This window comes from Amphiura filiformis, chromosome 17, assembly GCF_039555335.1.
Source record: "Amphiura filiformis chromosome 17, Afil_fr2py, whole genome shotgun sequence".
NCBI lineage: Eukaryota > Metazoa > Echinodermata > Ophiuroidea > Amphilepidida > Amphiuridae > Amphiura > Amphiura filiformis.
Genome location: NC_092644.1, coordinates 11,164,504 through 11,191,326, shown reverse-complemented (window position 1 = coordinate 11,191,326; position 26,823 = coordinate 11,164,504). Strand labels below are relative to the sequence as shown.

The 26,823-nt window shown below is 37.8% G+C and overlaps 1 protein-coding gene across 2 annotated transcripts in view; it reads right to left on the bottom strand.

Annotated features, from left to right (window-relative positions):
* Positions 1-7,022: 7,022 nt before the first annotated feature.
* Positions 7,023-26,823, bottom strand: part of LOC140138187 (uncharacterized) — a 36,148-nt gene continuing 16,347 nt past the window's right edge. Inside the window, exons 1-9 of one of the 2 annotated variants that reach the window (XM_072160109.1) lie at positions 23,674-23,971; positions 19,743-20,027; positions 17,545-17,601; positions 17,119-17,249; positions 15,290-15,506; positions 14,150-14,225; positions 13,041-13,108; positions 9,578-9,843; positions 7,023-8,130 (exon numbers count right to left, since the gene is read on the bottom strand). In XM_072160109.1, coding sequence (XP_072016210.1) covers positions 8,116-8,130; positions 9,578-9,843; positions 13,041-13,108; positions 14,150-14,225; positions 15,290-15,506; positions 17,119-17,249; positions 17,545-17,601; positions 19,743-20,027; positions 23,674-23,857 — 1,299 coding nt within the window. In that variant the 5' untranslated portion in view covers positions 23,858-23,971 and the 3' untranslated portion in view covers positions 7,023-8,115. Of the gene's footprint in view, positions 8,131-9,577; positions 9,844-13,040; positions 13,109-14,149; positions 14,226-15,289; positions 15,507-17,118; positions 17,250-17,544; positions 17,602-19,742; positions 20,028-23,673; positions 23,991-24,874; positions 25,066-26,823 lie in introns of those variants that run through there. The other variant, XR_011856964.1, reaches the window with a different exon arrangement.

The following is a 26,823-nucleotide window of genomic DNA, read 5'->3' as shown; positions in this document are numbered from 1 at the left end:
TAGAGCTTTACACAAAAGTATAATGTTGTTGTTTTTACCATACCATGCTATTTTACATTTTATTTTACATGTACATGTACATGTATGTAAAGTAGGGTGTGGCGAAAACGCTTTTTACAATATTCTTGGGTTGTATTAAAATGTTTCGTTATTTATGCAGTGAGTGTATAGACCAAAGACATAACAACACTAGGCAGCCATTCGATGATGTCAATTCCTTTATGCGTTACGTAATTGATACGCCCAGTCAGATGTATTTCACACCTGCCAAACACAAGTCACCCAATTTCGAAAATTGGACGTTGAATGCATATTCTCATGAATATTGATTGGCAACATTTTACAATATGTCAGCGCTCAAATCGGACACAACAGAACAATAAATCATGCAGTGCGCTGGATTTGCATGTCTTTAACTAATGATTTTAACTAATGACCTTCCATGCAACGTTCACGCGGTACCCCCCCGTTTAGGATATACCCGTACTATTAGTGTCTTCGAAAAGAGCGGTACTGTGTTCAATCTACATAGACATGACAGGTAATACGTGCAACCTACATATAGTGTCGGGCAATACATTGTTTTCACCTATATCGCTCTAGTAAATAATCCTGTTACATTACTACTTCTACGGCGAATTGATGAAGCTGCAGTCCGTTGGTTGGTCATGCCCCAGCAAACACAAAAACGTTTTAAAAACGTTTTTAATAAGTTATATTTTGGCTTTTGGTTTACATAAAAACGTTTTAATAACATTAAAATGTCGGGTTATATAAAGGTCATGAAAACGTTTTAAAACGTTTTGTTTGAAAACACACTACAATAATATTTTTAAAATGTTTTCAAAAATGTTATTGTAAACTATTTTTGCAAAAATGTTTTGCCAAATATTTTGTCAACACTTAAATAACATTATGTTAAAATATTTGCACCCAGCAAGCACAGAAATGTTCTTAAAATGTTTTTCTCAAAACGTTTTAATCACATTTAAATGTCGGGTTATATAAGGTCATGAAAACGTTTTTAAAACGTTATTGCAAGTATTTTGGGCAAACATTTTTCGCAAAATATTTTTTCAACCCCAAAATAACATTCTGTTTAGAATGTTTTGTATCAAATTTTCAAAAATGTTTTTGGAATGTTATTAAAACGTTTTTATACCCTTTATATAACCCGACATTTAAACGTTTTCTGTAAAACATTTTTTGTTTGCTGAGCAAAAAATTAAAAAAAAATGATTTTTAATGTTATGAAAACGCTTTATACCCTTAATATACCCTTTATATAACCCGACATTTAAACGTTTTCTGACAACCTTTTATAACCTTTTGCGAATGATGTCGAACACGTTTTGTGTTTGCTGGGGCATTACTGTCTCAGATAAGGCGGTGATGGCGCACTATGCTCTCCTCGGAATGTCCAGGCTCTTGTTGTATCAACAACTCTCCCTATTTCTATTCGCACAGAATCTGGTGAAAATTAATGGTGTTTGTGGTGCAGTGTTTACCCGTCAATGTTTAACTTAACTCTTATTTCCAACAAAAACATTTAGTAATAAGTGAATTATAAACATTGTTTCTTTGACCTTTCTATAAAGTTTATTTCAAAATAATTTTGTACAAAGAAATGGAGTAAATTGTAGTTATTATATGATTATAAAAATATTCAGTGGCAGCACCACGGGGGGGGGGTAGGGGCATTCTACGAAACTTGAGCTTTGCACCTTCCTTGCCAGAACAAAAACAGAAAATCACACCATTGAACACTGTTTAATACAAAATGCCGAACTTAGACAAAGTATGCAATATTTGGCACGACCCAGATTTGACCTCCAGAATTGTCTCCCGCCCGAAAAAAGAACTTGTCCCCACACCGAAAAACCCTGGTACCGCCACTGATTCCATCTTATAGTACAAGGTAATAATAAAAAACGATATATCGCCCAAACTTTAAGGGGCTGTGCAATAATTATGAGCCAACAGAAGGAGGTTATAATATTTCCAAATGGCGTGTCATAAATTGTTTGCCCCTTTCGGCCGGTCACCCCCTTCCACATACTAAATTTTTGAGATCCCAGTTTGCAAACTCAATGGTCTACATTATACATACTTGACATTGAGTATGGAATATTTCTTCCCCTGGCTTTCTTCACGAAGTGCCACGACTTTAGGAAGGGGTTTGCATAAACCGCACGGGCTAAATATTGAAAGAACAAAAAATGAGCCATTTTGCCGAAAGGTGGGACACGTCCCCCTGTCCCCCCGATTTTTTTCAAAAGTTCCTCCCATATTCAAATAAATAATAAAAGTTTCGGATTTATATAGCGCCTTTTTCCAGCTAGATCTTGAAGGATTCAAAGCGCTGTAATTTCGCTGCCATGGTGAATCATCACAATCAGATCGCATCATCTAGGCCACTTGCAGCCGAACCTCAGGCGCAGACCTATCCGCACTTGATTGTAACATCCACCAATTATCTGTGCAGCTCCCCAAATTCCATTGGGTGAAGGAAGTTTTTGATAACAACTAATCACCGATTTTTTGAAAGCAGGAGGAAACCGGTGATCCCGGAGAAAACCTGCGAGAGCGAGCATGGAATCGGGATAAACCAAGTGCACATGAGTCCTTGGGCCGCGCCGGGGCTTGAACCCGTGACCTCAGTGGTGCAAAGCGAGGGAACTACCGCTGCGCTAACTCGCCCTCCCCAAAACTTGTACATTATAAGTGCATTTCAGTTCTGATCAACACTTATTGGTATTTACGTTCAGTACATATCACCTCAAACTTCAATCAATTTGATAATATCAATTCAGTCTCTTTAAATCCGCCATTTTAGGCAAATGCACTATATTATCATAAACCCATGAAAAGCATATTTTCTGTCAAATATTATTTGACACCATCTCCCGACACATCCCAATAGATATTTAACCCGTGCGGTTTATGCAAACCCCTTTAAGATAGTCTTGGCACTTCGTGAAGAAATTAATATTCCATACTTAGTGTCAAGCCTATATATTGCGAGCGCAGCGAACAGGAAAATTAGCATATTTGAGCGTTTCCATACTGTTTTCCTAAGCCTTTTAGAGCGTTTTATTTAAAAGGTGGCCTATAATGTGCGCCAAAATTGCTTGCCCCCCCCCCCGCCCTTCTCTCCGCTCGCCAAAAATTGCCCCCTCCCTCACGGTTGTTTGATGTGATCATTTTTTAATTTTTCTAACAAAACATATAATGTTCAATTCTAGACCTGAACAATATCAACAGCTTATACACATATATTTTTAGCTATTTTAATATAGATTTTCGTTTCCAAATATTTTTCAAATTATTCATCTTTTTATGCTTTTTTGTTGTAATTTTTATTCTATAAACTGTATATTTGTTTAAAAATTGAGGGCGCTATTTACATGTATTTTAAATTTAAATAAGCCAAATAATATAACTTATTCCTTACATTTTATGATAAGAAGTTTGTTTTAAATTTTATTTCCATTTGTGAGTCTTTTTTCTGATGTTCTAATACCATTATACAAGTGTCTATCCCTTGTTAAGATGCAAACAAGATTTTAGATCGCCATCATAGTTCAACTTTTCTTTAAAATGACTCAGTTTTACATGCTATCAAACAACCGTGCCCTTTGGCTGGCCCAAAAATTCTTGCCCCCCCCCCATTATTCCACAGCCTCTAAGAGAAGGAAATAATACAAAATTAGAAGTATTAATATCAGTAGTGATCAGAATGATCATATTATATTAGTACTGATCAAATATACTTTAGTACTGATCAAATGATAAAGTTTAGTACTGATCAAAAATCAAATTTACTGTATTCTATACAACTTGTGAAAACTGGTACACATGAAAAGCACAGTGAAAAATGAATGCATATAATTCTATCAAATTTGGTGTCAAACAACTCATTTAGGCAGTGGTGTGGCTTTACCTTTTCGAGACTGGGTGGGGTGGCACACAATATGAGACGTACAGGCTGTATCAAAATGATTGGTACCAATTAGTTTTGGTGTTTACTAAAACGCTTCTTCCAAATGCAACATAGCTTCTTGAAATGACCATAATATTTTGATAACAAATAAGGTAGATCCTATATTGTATTTTGATGTGGCAATCATGTCCATAATCACTGGAAACTTGATGGGTACCAATTATTTTGATACAAACTGTGCCGACGGACTGAATGAAAAGCTTGACGGTTTTTGAAAGGGTGAACTCCACAAATTCAAAGCCTTTCTGCTGCCCCACTCCCAGAATTACCTCACTTGGAAAAGTGCGGGCGAAGCGCACAAACATTTGCTATTTTAATGCTAAAATGAGCCAAATTGAAGTAAATTTGGTTATAAACAGGCCATAAATCAGATAATTATTTCACTGGCAAGTGGTAAAAATGTACCGACTGGTCGCGATGTCCGGCCCTGCCCCTTCCGATTTGGCCACGCCACTGCATTTAAGTACATTTGCCCTTCCTGACTATACTTTATATAAAACATTACCAAAGTGGTTCCCCTGAATACCTTTGCGCTATTATAGTTGTGCGTAAGCAAGTTTCTACAATTGTGTTTCTTACAGCATTTGTACAGTGGTTTATTGAACACTTTACTAGTCTAATTTCACTGAATGTGTTTGAATATTTTTGTTTTATTTCTCGAAGACGACTATGGCATAGTCTTGGTACCCTGGTACCTATAAATGTACTTATCAACATGGTACTGCACTTGTGTTTTTCTACATGTACAAACTAATATCGTTTGTGGTATAGATAAGTTGACATCAATGTTTATCAACAAAGGAAAGGGACTGGCAGGCCCGTACGCAGGATTTTTTTGAGGGGTGCTGATTTTGAAAGTTTTTTTCCCAAGAGGGAGTGCGATTTTGTGAAAAGTGGACTTTCTTACCAAAATTTTGACCTTTTTTGACCAAAAAAGCGTAAAAACCTGATTTTGTTGGCTCGCTACGCTCGCAAATTCTGAAATTTTGGGACTTTTTGTATACTTTTGCAAATTTGGGGGGTTCGGGACTGGTATATCGATATGCTTGATTGAACCCCATGCAAACACTACACTGTTCAATAGCCTTATTGTGATGTGGCGGGAATTTTAAAAACACGAGCCCTGAACAAAATATGATGCCCGCGCACAGTGGCGTAGCGTGGGTCATCCGATTGGGGGGGGCACCGGGTCTGATGGGGGGGGGGCACAAATAGTTTTTTGGGGATTTTCATATGGGATTTTCTAAATTTTGCAATCGATTGGGGGGCACGTGCCCCCTGTGCCCCTACGCCACTGCCCGCCGATACTGCCAGGCAAAAAACAATGGAAATTGTGATGATGCGTGCACATACTGACAGGCATTGACGCCAGAAGTCAACTCATCTGTAGTACAATACTTTGATTTACATTTTTACTAATATAGCAAATATCAGATCGTCAAATGTACCCCCTTTTTTACTAAAAAACAAGCAAACATGTGAGGTGAGCTGTATACAGTCATGTTATTACAGTTTACACATTCATATTAATTTTAGGACCATATTCCAAATGTACAATATATTATGTGATTACCTGAAAAGGAAATACAAAAATAGAACTTTTATACAAAAATAATAACTAGTATAGAAATAGCCCTTTGCTCTACAACTTTACAGTTTAGGTATTTAAAATATTTAAAAAAATATTTAACTAAACTGGCCTCAAAAAGAAACTTCTAATTTTTCACAATTTTTCATATCTTAAAATCCTGTCCATAAAAATGAGCCAAAATTACACACAGGATTGCTTCAATACTCTACTCTAAACACATGTTAGTAACCAAGCAGTTGTCCAACTGACACAACAGCAAAATGCACTGACATGGAACAGCTTCATGGACCACATTTACAGGCGAATAATGGGCACCCAGTAAAAGAAATCTGTAAGAATGCATACAAGATCCTTAAACAGGTGATAATTTCCAAAGAGTAGGTGGAATATTGTGGAACGGGCTGCTTCTGCTTTTCACACACTTTCTTCAAGAAACAGGTCTTTTTCCACACTATTCCACTTACTCACAGATTTTTGTGTGTTGGGTGCCAATTATTAAGCTGTGAATGTGGTCCAGGAAGCAGTTCCATATCAGTGCATTTTGCTATTGTATCAGTTGTATCAACTGTTTGGCTACTAACATGTGTTTAGAGTAGAGTATTGAAGGAATCCTGTATGTAATTTTGGTTCATTTTTATGGACAGGAGGATATGACCTTGTGAAAAATTATAAGTTGCTTTTGAGGCCAGTTTATGTTTTCAATTTACAGCAAAAACGTATTGTCACAGTAACACTATAGATACCGTCTATATTAAAGGGAACAAACCAAAATGTTCGATGACGTCATATACACGAAAGTCTTTTAGATAGGGATGGGTATCAAAAAGCCCTATTACATTTGGAATAAAATCAGGTTGGAATTTTCAGCATTTCACACTTCAGGGAGGGAATGAGGGGTCAGCCTCTTAGAGATAGAAATAGCGTTTGTAGAACGTCATCGAACATTTTCTTATTCACAAACAGAGTTACGGTTTACCCATGTTTAGCATGTTTATTTATTGGCCAATGCGTACAAAGAACCGATATGGATGCCATGCGCAAGGCGCGGGTTTCATGACGCAGCCGTGCGAATCCAAATCAAGGAAACCGCGCTCTGTAAATAACAGCCACTTCCAAATACGCATATACCGCTAATTAGGCCTAATCAATTGTTTGATTGAGGTAAAGATAAAGACTCTCCGCGAATCTACACTAATCAAACAATTTGTAGACATAACTAAATAGTCGAAAATATGTACGTAGAACCACTATTCCTAAAAGATAAAACTATATGTACAATAAATATTTCTAACAAAAAACAACTTTCCCGATATAAGATAAAAAAATATTTAGGCCCCTATATTATCAAAATCAATAATAGACAGGCCTAACAAATTTACATTATTTTGCAGGAATTGCCCCCCCATCATTTTTAAGAATACCCGATGACCCGCCCTTTTCTTAAAGTCATATCCAGAGTCATATCGAACCACCCTTTAGTACGGTTACCCAATGACTTTGATCCTTTGTTCTAGAATTTTCCCATCAAAAAGCCATAAAATAGGCTTAATGCAGACACTTTCAAATTCTCTTATTTTAGCAAATTTGTATGGTAAATTTGGCAAAATTGGGAAAAATTGAATTTTTGAAATTGTCTACGCGATGATTCATTGTGTGAAATATTTGTAACCGATTACGTACATGGATATGATTTTAGTTCAATTATCTTCATTATCATGTATTCTATATAGTTATATGTGATTTTATTATTATTATTATCATCATCATCATACAGGGAAACCTGAAAAGCGAATAGTGTTCCTGGGCGTAAAACGGCAAAATTATTTTCAATTATATAGTACGAATCTAATCAAATTGAATACCTCTGGAACACAAAACTGCACTTTAATAAAATAATAGGCTACTAGTCCTACATGTGTTTATTTCCAAACAAAGTAATATAATCCCGGGGGCACTCCCATATATTGGTAATATAATATAATTCAATCATGGACATTATTATGTGACGTGCCCCATGTCAAAAGGAGACACTTGGGCAGGTTATCAATTTTGAGGTTTTTACATATCTTCAAGATAGAGATGCAACGCCGTTTTCCCCAATGAAATCGAACATTCCTAACTAAGCGAAGACATAGAGTTAAGTTGAAGTTATGGTCTTATAAAATTGGAAATTGAGAAAATCGGCCTTTAAAAATATTATTGACAATGTTGAGAGTAGGAAGTACGGTACCTTGAAAAATGTCTCCAAAAATACAAGATACCAATTATATTCCGATCTGAAACTATCAGACAATATTTTAAACATTAATAACATCACAAATTCGCAACAAACCGAATTGTGAAAAAAATCACCCCAAGCAGATTTTTGGCTATTTCGCCATTTACGATCCTGCCCAAAAGTGTCTTCTTTTGACATGGGATGTCACATATAAGTCTATCTGCCGCTAAGCCATCGAATCGTCATCTTCAAGAATGCCTAATCCTCACATATTATCGGCATCAGTTCAGCATAATCCATTCATTATACACGTTGTCCCTGCAAAGTGAAATACAAAATAAACATTGCTCTCACTATTTTTGTCTCACATTATAAATCATGGTAGTGCTTTAATAGATTCATAACTCACCATTTTTAGCCGTCATATTTTTTCACAAGGATTAGCCGAGGGAAATCAAAAATTCTATTTCCTTTTTCGCTGTATTTTATGCAAAACAAACATTCCCTCTTATACAATATGGAATTATATTGATCACCCAAGCAGTACCCAACCCATGTAATGAAGGGCAAAGGAGAATAGGTTTATCACCTCAAACAGAATAATGGCAATGAGCAGACGGCAATGAGTCGATAAACGGTGACGTACAATCATGACAATAGTGCCGATCCGGGGTGCCGATTGGATATAACGGCACCGCGTGACATCATACATTTACATAACGGATTCACCAAGTGTTGTTTAAACCTCTATCACGTGCCAGGAATATGTAATCTTGCTGCTAAACTTCATAGTGAGCTTTAGTGAGGCGCAGTCGGGTTAGGGTTAAACAGCTTATCACATAGCAGGGGAAGTACGTACAAGATGGGTCAATACAATGACTTACAAAATGGTTACTATACATACCCTTGCGAAAGCTGAAGTCGTGAGTACTCATTTAACGGATTTATCAAGCAAAAATGTTTGAATTATAATCTTGTGCAGATGTTTACTTCCTAGAAGGTGCATGACCCTTGCATAACCTTTTACACCATTAATCCGGATCTGGTCAGGGATGCTTGAGACCATGCAAATATCTACTACTGTATATCCATGTTGCAACCAACACCCGAGGTATTTAGTTGTCAAATGCAGACAATCTCATTGGTTTAAAATAGCCCTGCCTTAATTTGCATAGATTCAGGAGCTCATTCAATCTTTGGGGTCAATTTAGCTCGCAGACCTCAGACACTCAGGGGGAATCTACCCAGGCATTGAACAAGGATCAAACAAGACCGAACCTGGTCAATGACCAGTGGTCATCCTGTCGCCATGCAATTCACTTAGGACCCTTAATACTCCCACTCAGTTGTGCATGGGTGCTGAGCCAATTATTAATGTTCTGTTTGCACATGATAAAACTATTATTATTGATATATGCATATTCTGTGTATTTTCAGTCATTTAGTTTAGACTCGGATGCATTTCAGCCATTTCATGAACATTTGGTTTCAAAAAGAGTTTCATTCCAAAATTTTCTCGAAGAAGTGTCAATTCTCACATTTTTATTAGCAAAATTTGCAAAATATTTCTAAAAATGTGTATTTCAGGTCTGTTTTTTTCCGATAAACTTGGTTTAAAAAGTGGGTAGTTTTTTGGAATCCCTACCGCACATCCATACCCATATGGATATATCCATAACTAAAGTTGAGACCCCCATAACATCGATTATGCAGAAAAACGCAGTGCACTTGTAATGTAGGCACCTGTAATACTAAATCTACTTACCACAAAGGCTTCACCGCCCATAAGTGATTGTCGGAATGACCATGGAGACGCCAGAGTTACCGGATCCACAAGCAATGGATCCTCTCCCAAGATGTCCGTTGGGTGGGGTGTCCCGTTGAATTGCATCTGACGTTTGGCGAGCATTCTAGGTCGGAGTATTCGAATGTAAATGACGAAACCCGTCGCAATAAGCACGGCGATGAGCACTATACCAATTGTCGTCATGGCAATTGTGATAGCCAAAGTACGAGAGTCATCACGAATACCTATGGATATAGACACAAACGTATTGAAGAAGTAGACACTAATTAGTAAGGTTATAGCGGATGATATCCAAAACAAAAATTTCATTTGCACAGTGGCAAATAGACGTATATGTATCGGATTGCAACATTGTACAGTATTTCTTATGGGACATGAGAGCACATCAAACACATTAAATTGTATTCTGATAACGAGGAATGTCCTAATGATATCCAAAAAAATTAGATCTTTTTTAAATTCGCGATATAATACAAATTTAGACAATAATAAACAACTTAGACAATATTTTAAACATTAACCCTAACACCTGTTAATACCACGATGAAAAAATCTGCGCATGCATGAATCCCAGGGTCTGCGATGACGCAGATGAGGCAAGTGTTATATGCTCACGGAATTGCTGGCCGGGCTGCAATAACCCGTGTAGCTACCGGTCCGTGATCGTGTGGTTGGCATGCGGGGGGTCAAAGGTTCGAATCCCGGGGGTGCCAAGTCTTCTTGACTTTTTCGTATCTTCTTTGACTTCCGATATCAAAAAGCAGTATTTTAACAGGACGAGCCTAATGCCAGAAAACATTTTGTGGGACGAGCCGGATTTGACCACGATTTTGGCCCGTTGCATTATTGGTTTTGATAGATGTATGAACAGCCGGTTATCGGGTAAACATTGTACAAAACATGACGGAGTTTTTATTTTAGCCTGTTACTTTTAATGGGGGAAATTCCAAATGATTGAGATGTGCATGAAAGTTATCACACTATCAGATCAGAGCTTATATTTACTGGGGTTGATAATTGAAATAGTTGTTCAGATATTCAGTTGAAAATGCAGCTTCTTCTGTTAGCTGTAATTGATGACATAGTGATTACTGTATAGGAAGGCTTAAAGTGCCTTTTTAATTGAGGGCGTGGAAGTTTTAATACATAGGATAGCTTTAACATATCATGTGTGGGTGGAGATCTCAAATCTTAAAACATGCAGTACGTGTATTGTTGTAAGTTTATGGCCAATGGCCAATGTACAGAAAGGGGGAACGTGTACTGTGATGATATCACTGTATTGTATAACAAATGTGAGACTATAAAAGCTGAAGTATGCACTGCAGTTCCTTTAGTTGTTCACGCTTAGGGACGCACCATTAGATTCTCAGGGGGGCATGGGAGTTTGGGTCAGGCAGAATTTTTTTTTTTTCGCCACCGAAGGCGGCGGAATTTTTTTTTTTTTGCCTCCAAGAGCACCGAAGTTATTTTTTTTCAATTTTAATGTATATTTTTATACAAAGTTGGGTGGGGGAATTTTTTTTTTTTTTTCACTAGTGGGCAAAGTTGTTTGTTTTTTTCTCACTAGTGGGCAAAGTTTGTTTTTTTCAAAAAACTCCCATGCCCCCCCCCCTGGAAATCTAATGGTGCGCCCCTTATTAATCTTCAGTGCTTAGCTGAATTTTGGCTTCAGAACACACACTTTGCTACAACAATAACTATACCAATTTATTAAGCGGCAATATACAAAAAGTCAGCTGTTCAAAGGCGCTGAAAGGCATATACACAAGTAACTAAATCTGATGGGCTTGTTGGTATAAATGGGATTTTAGCAGCTTCTTGAAAATGCCAACAGTCTGAGTATTTCTAATATGGTTAGGAAGATTGTTTCCCATTCTTTTGGTCTACACGATGTCTTCGAATGACCCCGGGCGAATGACACACTTTTAGGTTCTGACTTCAAGAAACTGAGGAGATCATGACGTTGATGACCGTAGTTACCGACGAACTGGTTGTGGTTGAAGCAAATTTAGAGATGTAACATGGGAGACAGTTTGTGGAGCTTTGTGGTGAGCTTTGTAAACCAAAAGGAGGTCTTTTAAAAATGATGCATTGCTGTATGGTGAGCCAGTGGAGCGCAACAAGTTCAGGAGTGATTGAGTCCAATTTTCTACGCTTGGCAATGATCCTGTCTGAAGTGCGTTGAATATTTTAAAGTCTGGTGATGAGAGATTTGCTAATGCCTGTCAAAGAGCTGTTGTAATACCCCAATCTGCTGCTGACAAGGGTGTGCAAGGCGAACTTAGCTGCTTCTGTCCGTAAGCATTTTGTGAGCTCGCCCTACTAATGTTGATGAGATGGTAATTGGCAGTTTAGATAACATTTGCAACATGGGAGTTCATTATCAACCCAGGATCAAACATGACCCCAAGATTTCTAACAGGGTTTCTCTGAACGGGAACGTTGGTACCAGCAATATTCACTGAAGGCAATTGAACTTTGCCAACTGTGCTCTAAAACCGATCGCCATATCTTCAGTTTTTTCACCATTGAGTTTGAGACAACATTTGGACATCCAAATATGCACTTTGGCCCCAACTGTCTTCAAGCTTTGCTACAGCTTATGTTACACCTTCCTCTGATGTCCATATTGAAAGGTTTGGCTACAAAACGATTCTCTTATAAACGCATATATGCACAATTTCCCCAGTTTCCACTTCGATACACCTGAGTACACGCATTTGTCGAAGCAAAGTTAGCCTAGCAATGCCGTGTCTCTACACAGTATGTTTACAATACACGGTTGAGTGCATAGTATCATAAGAGCTGTGTGAGCTTCTAGCTGGTGACTAATGGAAAATACGGCATCTGTGATTGGTTTTGTCAAAACCCCGAATGTTCCGTTCATCCAATCAGAAAAGTTTCTATATCGAACGAAAGTTAAAAACACTTTTTTTCATTCAGATGACATAATTCAATTATAGCAAGGCCAATGTGGTAAATCTATTGAAAACGGCCTAGATTCACGCAAAATTTTTGACCAAGATGTAGGTTTAAAAAAAGTCAAAACCCCGGTTGATCCTTACAATATTTTGCCAATTTTATGTCATTAAATGAAAAAGCACATTTATATTATCCATATACTAGATTCATCGCAATGAGATCGATTGGGGGGACACATGCCACCCCACCCCGTGCCCCTATGACGCTACACCACTGTACGTCTTTTTCCTGCTGAGCCATTGATGATAATAATAATAACAACAACAACAACAACAACAACAACAACAACAACAACAACAATAATAATAATAATAATAAAACTTATATAAAACTTATTATAAAAACTTATTATAACTTATATTGTCAAGCCCAAAAGGGCAGCGCAAGTTGGCCTCAATGCTGAGTGTGACCGACAATAGGCCCGTTGATAACTTACCCGGTCCGGGGTCAACACCGCCTGGAACAATATCAGTGCAAGTAGTACCACCAAAACCGTCTGGACATCTGAGAAAACAGGTTTGCGGATAATTAGAATATAATAAGCGCATCCAGTAACTGTTAATGTGCGTTTGATTTTAATACGGGTTGGCTGTGACAGACGATTTCAGTTCTCAACTGCGAGCTAGCCGAGCTTCGATTCTCAGCTGTAATTTTTGCTCAAATGGTTAATTAGCTTACTGGCTTGATTGATAATTTGATAATAATTGATAATTTGATGATAAGTCACAGGATATTTTGATAAATCACAGGAAATTGTAGTAATTTTCCAAAATGTTTCAAATTTTGATCAATCTGCTAAAATTGCCACACAATCTGCTACAAAACAGGATATCTGTGCTGAATTCAACAAATAGTGATAAAAGAGCAGAACTTTCAACAACCAGAACCAAAAGCAACAATCTACTCGATAATGCGACATTTTATGCTGTGAGCTACAATCATAGAAGACTCATAGAATTTAGTCTTGGGACAGTTTAGGACCATGAACTAAAATCGATCTCCCTTCCCCCCGTAACAATGTTGATCTGGGTCTTATCATCAGACTCCGTGTTGGACTCTGCAACATTAATTGGTGGGGGAAGGGGAGGGTTGGTGGGGGAAGAGGAGGGTTGAAGCTGCACGTAGAACATTGTTTGAAAAACGTTCATCAAAATTTACGTGACTGGGGATGGAAACAAGGAGTAAAATTGACCACGTGTCCCAACACAATAATTCTAAGATTGTAGCTCACAGTGTATCAGCTATGTATCACATCATAGATCATCTGATCACATCGAGCACACTGCACTGTAGAATTACGATTTAAATTTGGCGCTTAAAGTAATGTGCGAGTCTCGTTGCAGAAAGCCAAAACCTGAAGCCAAAATGGGAAATTTCCTTCATAGCCCTAGAACTCTGGCCAAAGTATTCGTGTTGACTGCCTAGAGATTCAAGGGGTTAAAATATGGGAGAATTTTCAGCAAACACAGGACTTTGCCTGTTGGTGAATGATCTGCATATTTTTGGTCTATGTGAAACATGAATTAATATCAACGATATACTTACAGACAAAATCCATCATTAGCTTCTGAGTCACTGATACACGTACCGCCGTTACTACAGTAATTTGGCGGGCAAAGGTCTGCATGAATCAATCAAGATGAGAATAAACGTGATTGTGATAATTAAAGACAGGGATAAAAAGAATTTATCGCGTCTGATGTCACTGTCAATTACGATCTTTGATTGGTTTACACAGGTTAATAGCGCGTAAACGGAAGACCGATCTATCTGGTGCTGATCGGAGAAAAGGAACAGCAGCAAAAGGCAAAAAGCAGCTTTTCTAGGCATTGTTGACATGGTGCCTTCGCCAAAGAAAGTTTCCTACTATCAATACCTAACCTTTGAGATGGTTTGCATGTTTGAAGGTGCAAAATAACAATAAGGCGCCCGGTTGTACCGCCGCGTTCAGCAAGTCATCATCACGACACTTGTAAACAAACCGTGCTCGAATTTGATTGACAGATGACGTCAGACGCGATAAATTCTTTTTATCTCTGTCTTTAATTATAGTTATTGCTATCAATAGAACTATACTGAGCCATATTTTGTAACCCCGGTTTGTAACACGGACTACGAGGGGGGTGTTGCACCCCTACTTTTCAATTATAACGGCTAAAATTGTTATGAACATGGGATTTTCACCGTATTTTCATCTAAATATAAAAGGAAATGGATAAGTTTACAAAAGAAGCGAAATAAAAATCGTGGATTTTACTGTAGAAACCTATGGGCCTCACCCCCTGGTCCATTTTGATGGTCAGTCTTACCCGGCGATTGCCCTCCCCCCCGACAACTCAAAGATAAGAAAAGAACTTGATATGCCTTGTTCTTAGGACTGTTTAAATACAAACACATTCGGTAACTAAACACCTTGATTTGGGTATAAAATGATAAATTGCGAATTCTTCAATAATTATGATATTGCCCCCCCGTAAAATATCAGACACACCACTCAGAACCCAAACTTTGGTGCTAGATGTAACAGCAGATGACATAATTATCCTTCTGTTTATTTTCTCAAAAATCAAGGTCAATTGACTGCTGAGATGGAAAAATCACTAACAAAAGTTGATCAAAGAAATATCAAATTTCAATCACCTTTTTAAAAATTGTAAAATACCTGGAAAGTATTGGTTTACTTACCGTTTACTGTCGTGGCAGCAGGTGTTATGAATAGGCCATCACCGACCCCATCATCGTTTTCACTAGCAGTGTCTAAGACCGTTTCCATTACCATAGCACCCGTTACTGGCGAATCCTCTTCAAATATGTAGTCCATATCTACGCCAATACTCCCGGGAAAGAAACGGATAATGACCACACCAATGCATCCCACAAACCGATTGCAGTATATTTGGAACTAAAATGAGATAGAGAGGGAAAATTAAAAATAACATTAATTCGCGGTAAATATGCAACGATAACGTAAATTACAATACAAATAAAAACTGAAAGTGTTGACATTAATGCGTAATTTTTATGTAAATTGCAATAATATTATCAGTGCTCACATACACAAATAATCAATGGTATGTTTTGTTACGACTTTGTTTTGATTGAAATCATTAAAATCACTGAATATACGATAACACAATTTGTACAAAGTTGTGTATAATTGTTTATGTTGACCAAACAAGTGTCTGTCTACTGGTGCCCGAGCTCCGACTCATTCACAATTGTATAATTAAATAAGTTACTACAATAAATTAAAATTCCACTTTATTATTCACAATGTATTAGTTGTATCAATGTACTCTTGAATCCAGTGCCTGCCTGATTCCAGAAAAATACCGCACTATTTTTTGGAGGGGGTGGGGGATATTATCCTATTTTGCCAAATGAAACATGGCTAAATCCTAATCCTTTAGCATGTTTAGTTACTTCTAACTGGCAATAAAAGTCAATTTTTCGGAAAATGGGATAGAAACTTGGCATGTTTTCCAACAATTTCAGTCACAAAATTCAAAGACTTGACACAAATCAAAGCATTCAACATTTTGGTTATGGGCTAAGCGTCTGCTCATAATTTTAACATTTTATGTTTGATATTAGTAAACGCGTTTTCCACAATAAAAATGCATAATCTGAAATTAGTCTTAGTATAAGTCTTAGAGCTTGATTGTCACAGCATACGAAAAATAACCCGCATTCCAAACATTGACCAAATATTCAAATTTGACTTTTATTGTTAGTTAGATCTAAAGGATTAGGATTTAGCTATGTTTCATTTGGCAAAAGTATAGCAATTATATAAAATGAAAGTTGCTGTTCAAATTGAACTTATAAAGGGTCTTTGGGTGACAGATCAAATGGAAAAATAGGGGGTCTTCGGGTGACAGAGCGCGGAGCGAGCATGTGTTTGTAAAATATATGGGGTGTTTGGGTGACAGCGATGCTGAAAAGGGGGGTCTTAACAGCCCTACATACGCGTCACCTCCAAAGTTGGAGTTCCCTTCCGGGTCTGTAGCATACCCAACATTTGACCACTGGATAACCTGAGATCTTCATGGCTGTTTAAGGTCATCTCATGTGGCCCATTTGTGACCTATTACAACGAAATGAGTATAAAGTCGCAAGTTTGTAGTTTCGAGACATCCTAGCTGAATGAACTGATGTTCTTTATTTGCCTCCGAGCTCCTCCGCATCCAGTTATGTCCTTCGAGAATGACCCATTATGCCCCCATTTTAAAGGACATATTTTGGCTTGAAGTTGAACAGGTGTGTGTGAAACAAAGAACACCAACGCAGTAGCCAAGGGCGTTTCGAAACTACCAACTTGTGACTTTACGCTCATTTCGTGGCAGCAGGTCAATTTACTCATCTGGTTCATGCACTGCATCTCGGCAACTTGTTCTTGAACATGATGAATGTCCAGAAAGAAAACCTTGAGGCTCATACCATACCATAACCTACTACTACCTTTACTACATATTGCCACTATCACTACTTCCTTACAACTATATTATAATTACCACAATGGAGACTCGAACAACAAGCACTTGGTACTGCGGCGAAGAAGGATTGTTCAGTGCTGGAGTGAAGACGGCTGGAATGTTTATGGCAATACGTGCCAAAAGTATTCTCAGTCTAATACGGCGATTTCCTGAGAAATGGAAAGGTCATTTTAAATCATGAGTGTTAATTGGGCCAAAAAATGTAAAAAATTTGATCAAAATACCCCACATGAACTTTCTGTGAAATTTGTTTAAAAAATAGGATCCAAAAATAATTTGCAGAGGGGGTAAAGGTTTACTTTTGATCAGAATTTCTCTTGAAAAGGTTTGCATCTGGAAAAATGTATGTGTAAATGTTTACTCCAGTAGTGTTTTATATTATTTTTTGTGATTTTTCCGGGTTTTTTATTTGACAATATTATTAATACATTGAACGACACTCACTTCCACATCTTCTGCATATGGCGCCTGTGGTAGGGTTTTGAAACCCTCCACCCGGTGCTAGAAAAAACAAAACGAAATGATAATTAGCCTTCATGCATTAACCTCTTTTTGTTCAAAGTATTCTTAAAATGCTTAGGGCCCAACATTGTACAGGTCTCACTGTATGACCAACATTTTCAGGGGCTTTTCACCCAATGACCACTTTTATAGTGGTCAAATCTCTCACAAAAGATCCCCATAGTTTTGAATCGCTGTTCAGCTCCTCTGGGGCTATTTACGTCATTATCAATACCTGCATATTGTATCTTCAATTATTATTCAATACGTAAATTGGCCAGAAACTTTATAATGATGGAAGAAATGCGCATAAATTCCATTACGTTTTGTTTCCTGGAGAGATTTCATCATGTCTCGCCTCCTTTTTAAACCAAATCAACGGTAATAACTCTTGTAGTGAGGGATCAACATTTAACCACAAATTGCCTCAGGCAAACTCACTTCCTGGGAACTTAATACCACACAAGGTCATTTTTATGTAACTCATTAACCCATTTGTGTATAGACCACTTGACATCACTGTTTATCAACAAAGGCGAGGGACTCGTCTATCGATATGCTCGAACGAGCCGCTACACTGTTCAATGGCTTTCCTGTACTATATGAAATGTGGCGGGCGATTTAAAATGCATGTGCCCTTAGCAGACTACGATGCGTACGCATACTGCAGGGCAAAGAACAATTGAAATTGCCATAATGCGCGCGCATACTGCCGGGCAATGACGTCAGATGCCAAGTGGTCTATACTGCCTCTAGCTATTATGACATCCTTGTGATCTGGTTAACTCATTGAAGCCCGGTCCTAACTCCACATCGCAGAGCGATGCGATGCTGCGATGCTATAAAAACTGAACATACTGCAGTTACTGTCCATTTTCCTATACATAATACACAGTACTCTCACCATTGACGCGTGACCTCTACAAACAGTGCATGTTATAGGTATATGGGCATTGCCTAGTTAACGTCACTGTGTAAAAAATAACCGGCCAATATTTAAAGTACTCCCTGAAATTCTAGAAAATAGTTTTGTAACATGTCCGAAATTTTAGCTAATTTAGGTGTTTGGAAATATTCGCACTTTGGTGTTTTAGGAAGGATATGTAAACGACAGATAACACCAAAAATATGAAGATATTATTTCCAAACCGTGTTAAGTCTGCAACCATTATGTTTCTTATTTTCAAGAATGCTGGTTAACAATATGCAGACTATTGTCTCATTTCGTAAACAAAGGCCCACACAGTATTGTTTTCTTTATAATCGTTCACCCAACTGAAACTATAATACCAGCTCATTGCTCATTGCACAAGTAAAACAGAAACATGTGTAGTGTGGATTTAATCAGAGAAGATCTGATTTAACATAGTTGAGCTGTTTTCAATGAGGATGATTTTGGTTTAATAGCTTTTAATGGGGTTTAAGTCCTGCAAAGGTCGTGGTGAATTCTACTGTAGACATGACTACATCATGACCAGGTTTTACGAGCTCAGCGGTGAAAATTCTCATCGCGCGGTGGAAATTCCGGTCCGCGATGAAGTTGAACAATGTTCAACTTTTTCGCGTCGCATCGCAGCCGTGCACGCTTCTGGTCGGTAGAATGACCTTAAAAGGAGATACAGACCCCACATGCTTTTCAAACATCGCAACATCGCGCGATGAAATTAAAATGTACATTTTAATTTCATCGCGCGATGCTGCTATGTTTGAAAAGCATCGCATCGCGCTGCAAAGTGGAGTCAGGATCGGACTTGACAGATACGAGCCTCAGGAGGGAATTCAATTTTTGATCAATTCTCTCCAGGTAGTGAAACGTAATATCGTCGGGAACTGCCGGGTTCGAACCCGGTGGTGTATACAAGGACAGAACCGCTACGATAACCCGATTAAATTATAATGTTTAGTCCCGGTCCACAAACATGATTTATCTGATTACAAAACATATTGTCAGAAAAAAGAGGCATATCTATTGGATACCTACGGTTAATTCCCGCATAATGAACTTAGGGTTATCATGGTTATGGGCTAGGGTTAGAGCCCGGGTTAGAGTTAGGGGGTATGGTTAGGGCAAGGGTAAGTCTGATACTAGTGTGGTAGGTAGTGGTAGTTATTCCAAAATAGGAATGTTCGGTATATCGTACCGGAGTCGGTTGTGACACTCAGCGCCGTACTTGATGGACCGGTGTCTCCAGCTTCTGTTAATGCTGCAACAGTGATGAAATACGTAGTACCCGGAGATAGGCCGCCCTCGTTGGCACTCACTGCATTGACCTCTCTAGCAATGAAAATCGTACTTCCTTGTTTGATCTCATACCGGTACCTTACGACGCCCCTCCGATTACCACACGTAAGCGGGTCCCACATGAAGGTTACTCTATTTTGCGACACCGTCAAAAGCCTTAAACCAACTGGACTCACGGCTGGTGCTAAAATCAAACGTCATGGAATGAAAATGAACATTTTATTACCTTTCTATTATGTCATTCTTATCATTCTCCTCTCGCTCTCTCTCCTCTTTGTTTAACTTAATGGAATAAAAAAACGTATTTAAACTTCCTTCTGCAATCAGAAAAGTCACATTAAAGCTCATAATTTTTTGTATATTGTTTAAAGGCCCATCCAGTGATCCGGAAAATCATCAAATGTCATAGATGTCTAACATTGTCTGCTAAAAAAAGTAAAGCCGAAAGCCATGTGTTAAACACAAAATTTTACATGAAATTATAATTTCTCTACAAATTAGCTACATGTATTTGAATAAGGCTTGTAGGATTCTAAATATTTTGTATGTGGTAAGTTGGCCTGACGCTGATGAACTCCAGCCATGATTTTAAGAAAATTTGGTTGGATAACCATCTCTTTGAATGGAAGAATTTACATTCCTTGGTGTCAACAGCCAAACTACTGTACTATCATAGCTAAGATAGTCACAGAATGTTCAACTGCATAACAGGAGCGTAATAACAACATTTTTCATAGTTAGAATACCTTTTGAATCCTTGCTCAATCCCAAGATAGACTGGTTCTATTTTGGAAATGTGTGCTTATTTAAAGCATATAGCGGCAAGTTCCCGTAAAAGCTGGCAACCAAATTAGTTTGGTTAATTCGGACATGCTGAATTTAAAGATTTTGTCTGCCAAGCTATTATTGGAACTCCGTGACCCTAAAAAAGACTCACAAATCCCCTACTGTATGCTCCAATAGGGGTTAAAAATTAAACATGCTTACTAAAAAACATGTCAAATTATTTGCCTGGGTCTAATGATTACAAAAATGTAACATATTTGCACGTAGGACATATAGTTATCAAGTTATGAAGCTTAACAGGTCCTAGGTCAATTTGCATGCTATACAGGGGTGAAAAATTAGAAGTTGCTCTGATTTTCATAACAAGGCGGTACTCGAACCACGAGTCTCGCCTGCTTTCGCCACCGCCTGCAACCTGCAACAACCCATGGTGACCCCGAAGTTTCATGCCCATAAGATAGTTTTTAGTAATTTGACCTCATCTGACCTCTGGATGACCCCGAAATGACCTTTTTTGGCTCTAAATTTGGCTCTAAATGTTGACTGTACCCACCAAGTTTCATGCCCATACGACAGTTTTTAGTAATTTGACCTCATGGTGACCATGGATGACCTAGAAATGACCTTCCAAAATTTTGCCTCTAAATGTTGACTCTACCTACCAAGTTTCATGTCCATACAACAGTTTTCAGTAATTTGACCTCAGATGACTCCTGGGTGACCTCGGATAACCCCGAAATGACCTTCCAAAAATTGGACTCTAACTGTTGACTGTACCCGCAAAGTTCCATTCCCATATGACAGTTTTTAGAAAATTGACCTCAGATGACCCATGGGTGACCTCGGATGACCCCGAAATGACATTCCGAAAATTTGACTCTAAATGTTCAACTTTACCTACCAAGTTTCATGCCCATACAACAGTTTTAAGTAATTTTTGCCCCCTATACGATCCTCACGGTTGTTTGATGTGATCATTTATTAATTTTTGAAACAAAACACAATGTACAACCCAATTTTTAGGCTTAAACAGTTTAAAGCGGTCAATATTAATGTATACAGATGCTTTTGAGTCATTTTCAACTTTAATTTCCCATTATTTTCAACATTATTCACTTTTACAGCATTTTTTAAAGCTTTTTCGGATAAAAAATGTATCTATTTATGACAAGATTGGTGGCGCTATTTAGATACTGGAAATTACTCTTTCAGGCTTTTAATAATAATAATTCTATTTATTTTTTGATGAAATATGTTTACAAAATTTCTTTCTTGTTTGTTTCACCTATTCCACCTGTTTAAATGGTAGTATTGATTACATACCCCTTGCAAATTAAGAAATATGATTTATGGTAAATAGCGCCATCTATAGTTTGCATTTTCTTAATAATGAAGCCAATTCTATATACATCAAACAACCGTGTCCTATGTGTTCATTTTGGGGTCTTTTTGCCGGTCTTTTTGAGGGTCATGGTCTCAAAATATTGATTGGCAGACATCAGATTCGAGTTAAGCATACCAAAATTAACTAAAATAAGATGTTTGCCGACTTTTACGCAAAATTGCCGCTAGGAACGCAATTTTTCCAAAATGGAACCCGCCTAAGAAGGGAGAGCGTATAAAATTCAAAGTAGACCTTCCAGAATAGAAGTCGTTACTCTGAGTTTCACGCCTAAAGGCGATCGTCAGACGACACGGTAGAGAAAATTTGGCTGGACAACCATCTCATTGGAATGGAAGAATAAACAACAGTCAAACAACGTAGTGAATTTGCTCTCAATGAGAGAAGACACAACTTATTTTGCTCTGAGTTTGCTGTCTTTGTTTGCTACTTATTTCAATTTGACCTTGCCTTCAATTTTTGACTTGAATTTGTTTTTAAACTACAGCATGTAGTTCTTGTTGTTTGCTTTATATTTTGTTGTCTGTCCCTGAAGAAGAGCAGTTTATCTGGTCGAAACGTCGGTTGTTTTTTGTCTGTTTAGTGTTTGACTGCTATGTACACAGTGATCATGGTGATTTTCATCACTTCCAGTGTACTGTTTTCCTGACACTTTTGTGGGCTCTGGTATTGGCAATTTTTGGCTATCGAACTTTGCCTGTTTTGTGCCTACTCTGGATGTTTGGTTTAGCGTGTCTGTTTATATGCACAGTGATGTTCATCACTTGTTCTAGTGCAGTTTTGTATTACCATTGATCCTTGTTGTTTTTGCAGGTTCAGCACTTACTTCTGTGGGCCTTTTGGAACTGGTAATTTTTGGCTATCGAACTTTGCCTACTTCTTCTGCCTGCATACTGTCTAGTCTGAATTTTACTTGTTTCCCCACATCAAGTTGGTGTACCTTGCTTTTTTTTTTTCCAACAGCCAAATGGTTGTCTAGCCAAATTTTGAATTGTTATATGCTCTCCCTTCTTGGGATTGAGCACTCTATTCAAAAGGTAGTCTAACTGTGAATATATGTTGTTATCATTAGATCTATAAATTTTACTTCGAGGACGGTTAAATAATCACTTGCCATGAAATGTGTATTATATCGCCAATTTGGAAAATTATTTGATATAAGAAGGGCATTCCTCGTATTCTGAATGCAATTCGATATTTCTGATGTGCTCTCATGTTTCACCAAAAATACTGTGCAAACGTTGCTATCTGAATTTCTGCAAGAATCCTTGCATCTATTAATTATGTTTGACTATACTTTTGTGCACAGTTTATAATAATGAAGCCATTTAATAAACTATCATAGGCTTAGGAACCGAGGGGCTTGGGGGCTCAGCCCCCTCAATAATTTTGGTGCGGGCTGTACCTTTCAGCCCCCAATAATCCCAGGTGTATTAAAAAATTGTGATCAAATAGAAGGAAAATGGGTGTTTGTGACTTATATTTTGCAACATTTTCTGACTCCGAGGGGGGGATGGGGGGGGGGGAGACCCTACCAATTTTTTTTTTCAATTTTCAGCCCCCCCACCCCTCATGTTGAAAATCTTCCTAAGCCAATGACAATTTGTTTAACAGCTAATTTCAACAAATTTGGATTACTTACTTCCCTGTGCCGTTTGAAACGTAGTAGACACACTAGTGGTCTGACCAGAGACCCCGCCAGATACGTCAGTTCCATAAACAGTTACCGTGTATGAGGAATAAGGTACCAAGTTCCTACGGTAGCAGTCATTTGCCCTCCTGTGATGGGCGTTAATGACTGTAGCGGGCCCGTTGTTTGCTGACATTGGTCCCGGTTAGTAAGTTGGTATTCTACCCTGAATTGGGTGGTAGGTGATACGCACGCTGAGGTTGGCCAGCTCACTTGAGCTGTTGTCGACGTTTTGGTTACGGTAAGAGCAGCGTTGGCCATGAACGATGCTGTTATAATTATTTAGAAAAATCAAAAATTTGATAATGGGTAATGGTTACATTTTATAATATAATAATGAAAATGGTCACACAACTTCGCTTTCGACAACATAGAGGTCGGACGGTAAAATATTAGGCCTTACGCAGATTTTCACTTTCCTTGGTATTTTTACCCAAAGCCCCGCTTTTTAATTCCAAAAACATGATCATGTCCTAGGGCTATTCGGTAAGTCGTCAGTCTGGTATCATCAACATTGTGTCAGGGCATAATATTTATAGGTTAATGCGTATCACTTATTGGGAGTGAAATTGTACAAAATATTGCACGCGTACTGAGATATTGATCCGGGATATTGATGCGTCTAATGTACGAGCCCCGAATGGGGGAGTGCATTAGATGCATCAACATCTCACTACAAGTGCATTATTTTGTACAATTTCTCGAGCAACAAGTGATACGCATATGTTAACCTATTTCATACACATAAAAAATCCCGTGATTTTTGCAATTTTTATAACAAAATAAATTGGACAACATCAGCGGGCGTGCATTATTTTGTCTAATTTCTCTCCCAACAAGTAATATAACGCGTTCATTAACATTTATTAAACTTGAAAGAAAAATACAATTTCTGTGTACGCTTATATGTGTTCGAAACATATATCTCTTTTATCTATGGTTCGAAAGCTGTAAGGAATGAAATCAAAATTCGACCGCCGGTTCCGGGCGATTCCGTCCGGTTGGAGCCGGTTTCCATTGTTCTAAACAATGGACCGCGGTTCAACCGCCGGTCAATGGCGGTCGAGTTTTGATTTTATCCGTAACACATAAAAAAACATGTCAAGAGAAACATACTCCTGAAAATAGTCAAGCGCAAACATATTGTACATACCGCTAGAATAACCAGATGTTGCTACAATTGTTCCGCTGTAAGGACCTACTCCAGCGCTAGTGACAGCTGCAACCCGGAAGATATATGGCCTACGACAGTTCAAACCTGTGACCGTGACTGCTCGTTGGCTGTTGCCTGTGTCAAATGTATTACTACCGTCGAAATTCCCTCCTTGGCCAACAAAGGAATATCTAGTAAATTGAAACAAATATTGAAAATATACACATTTAAACGACCTATATTGAGTTAAAGCCATATTATAACATTTTCAAACAAAATAGATTAGCATTTCTTTGCCATAAAATGTTAGCTTTACTGTCAGATATATCCCCTTTTAATTTGGAGCCGAACAACTACGGCAAAGCAAAGAAAATTGGAATTTACTACCAGCGCACATGTCGCCAATACGTACCACTCCTTCGGTCATGTTGTGGTACGACCCTTTGTTGTGTATATCACCGTCCCGCACGCCGTACGTACTGTGTGTTATGAACATCGTGTATGCGTTCGACTAATAATTCCATCGTAATAATAAAGCGCGGATTCCGGCGTTTTATTCAAAATCTCGGATTTTGACAAAACTACAGCACCCAGAGTCTTGATTTTTGCAGGGTATATTGGTTTAATAAAGTACAATTTAATCGTTTAAAAAAAGGAATTTTAAAAATTCAGTGAGGGCGTCTTCCTCCGCAAATGTTATAATATGGCTTTAAGTTAAGTTAAGGGATCTAAAATGAGAGTTTATTGCGTTTCGACAGTATTTTTTGTGGGACATGAGAGCACTTCAGACCTATCGAATTGCATTCTGAATACGAAGCATGTCTTTCTGATATCAAATAATTTTCATTTTTGAAAATCACAATATAATACAAATTTTATGACAAATTATAAAAATTTGATATTTTTCAAATTTTGATATATAACAGTCCACTTGAAATCAGTGGAGTGAGACTGTCAATATTTGATAGCCAAATGTTTCATAATGTTATGTTATGCGGCCCAAACACGTTCACAGTGGTAGATTTTGTATCTAGGGTCTTTGATATTGCTCAATTAAAAACATATTTTTCACATTTTGGAGATATAACAGTCCTCGAAGTAAATTTTATAAATTTAATGATATAGTCTTAAGTGTATGTAGCTGGGAGGAAAAGCCGACGATCAATTGAAAATTTTGACCTTTCATATTGAAGATATGGATTTTTTTCCCCAAAAGACCTAATTTTTTTGGTGTTTTGGGAAAAAAATCTTCAATACGAAAGGTCAAAATTTTCAATTGATCGTCGGCTTTTCATCCCACCTACATACACTTTAGGTGAAATCATCAGATTTATAAAGTTAAATTCGAGTACTGTTAAATATTAAAAATATCAATTTTTAATGATTTGCCATAAAATGTGTATTACATTGCGAATTTCAAAAAATCTAAATTATTTAATATCAGAAGGCCATTCTTCGTATTCAGAATGCAATTCGATATGTCTGATGTGCTCTAATGTCCCACAATAAATACTGTCCAAACGTTCATACCCCTTCCCTTAAGCTCCTAGCTAAGAGGACGGCCATCTGCATATGCTTTGGCTTGACAGTTGATGTAAAGTCAGATCCACTCACACAGTACCCGAGGTGATTGGACTGAGATAAAACATGTAGGAGGTCGAGGCACAGGTTGTAAACAGTCAGGAACATAGTGGAAGAGGGCGGGTAGCAGTGGTTGTCAATTCGGTTGTTTTGATACGTATGGATCATCATACTCATAGTATTTACCCGAGTATTTAAATATGATCTTCCTGATGTGGCTCTAGAGCGAACTTTATACAAGATTGTTTGGTACACAGTACCGTCAGTAACATCTGTTTATGTGGTGCACCTCAGTAATTTACTTGTTCGTGTTAGTTTTAAGTATGTATATACTTTACTATTGCTCTGCAAATACAACATTCCTTAAT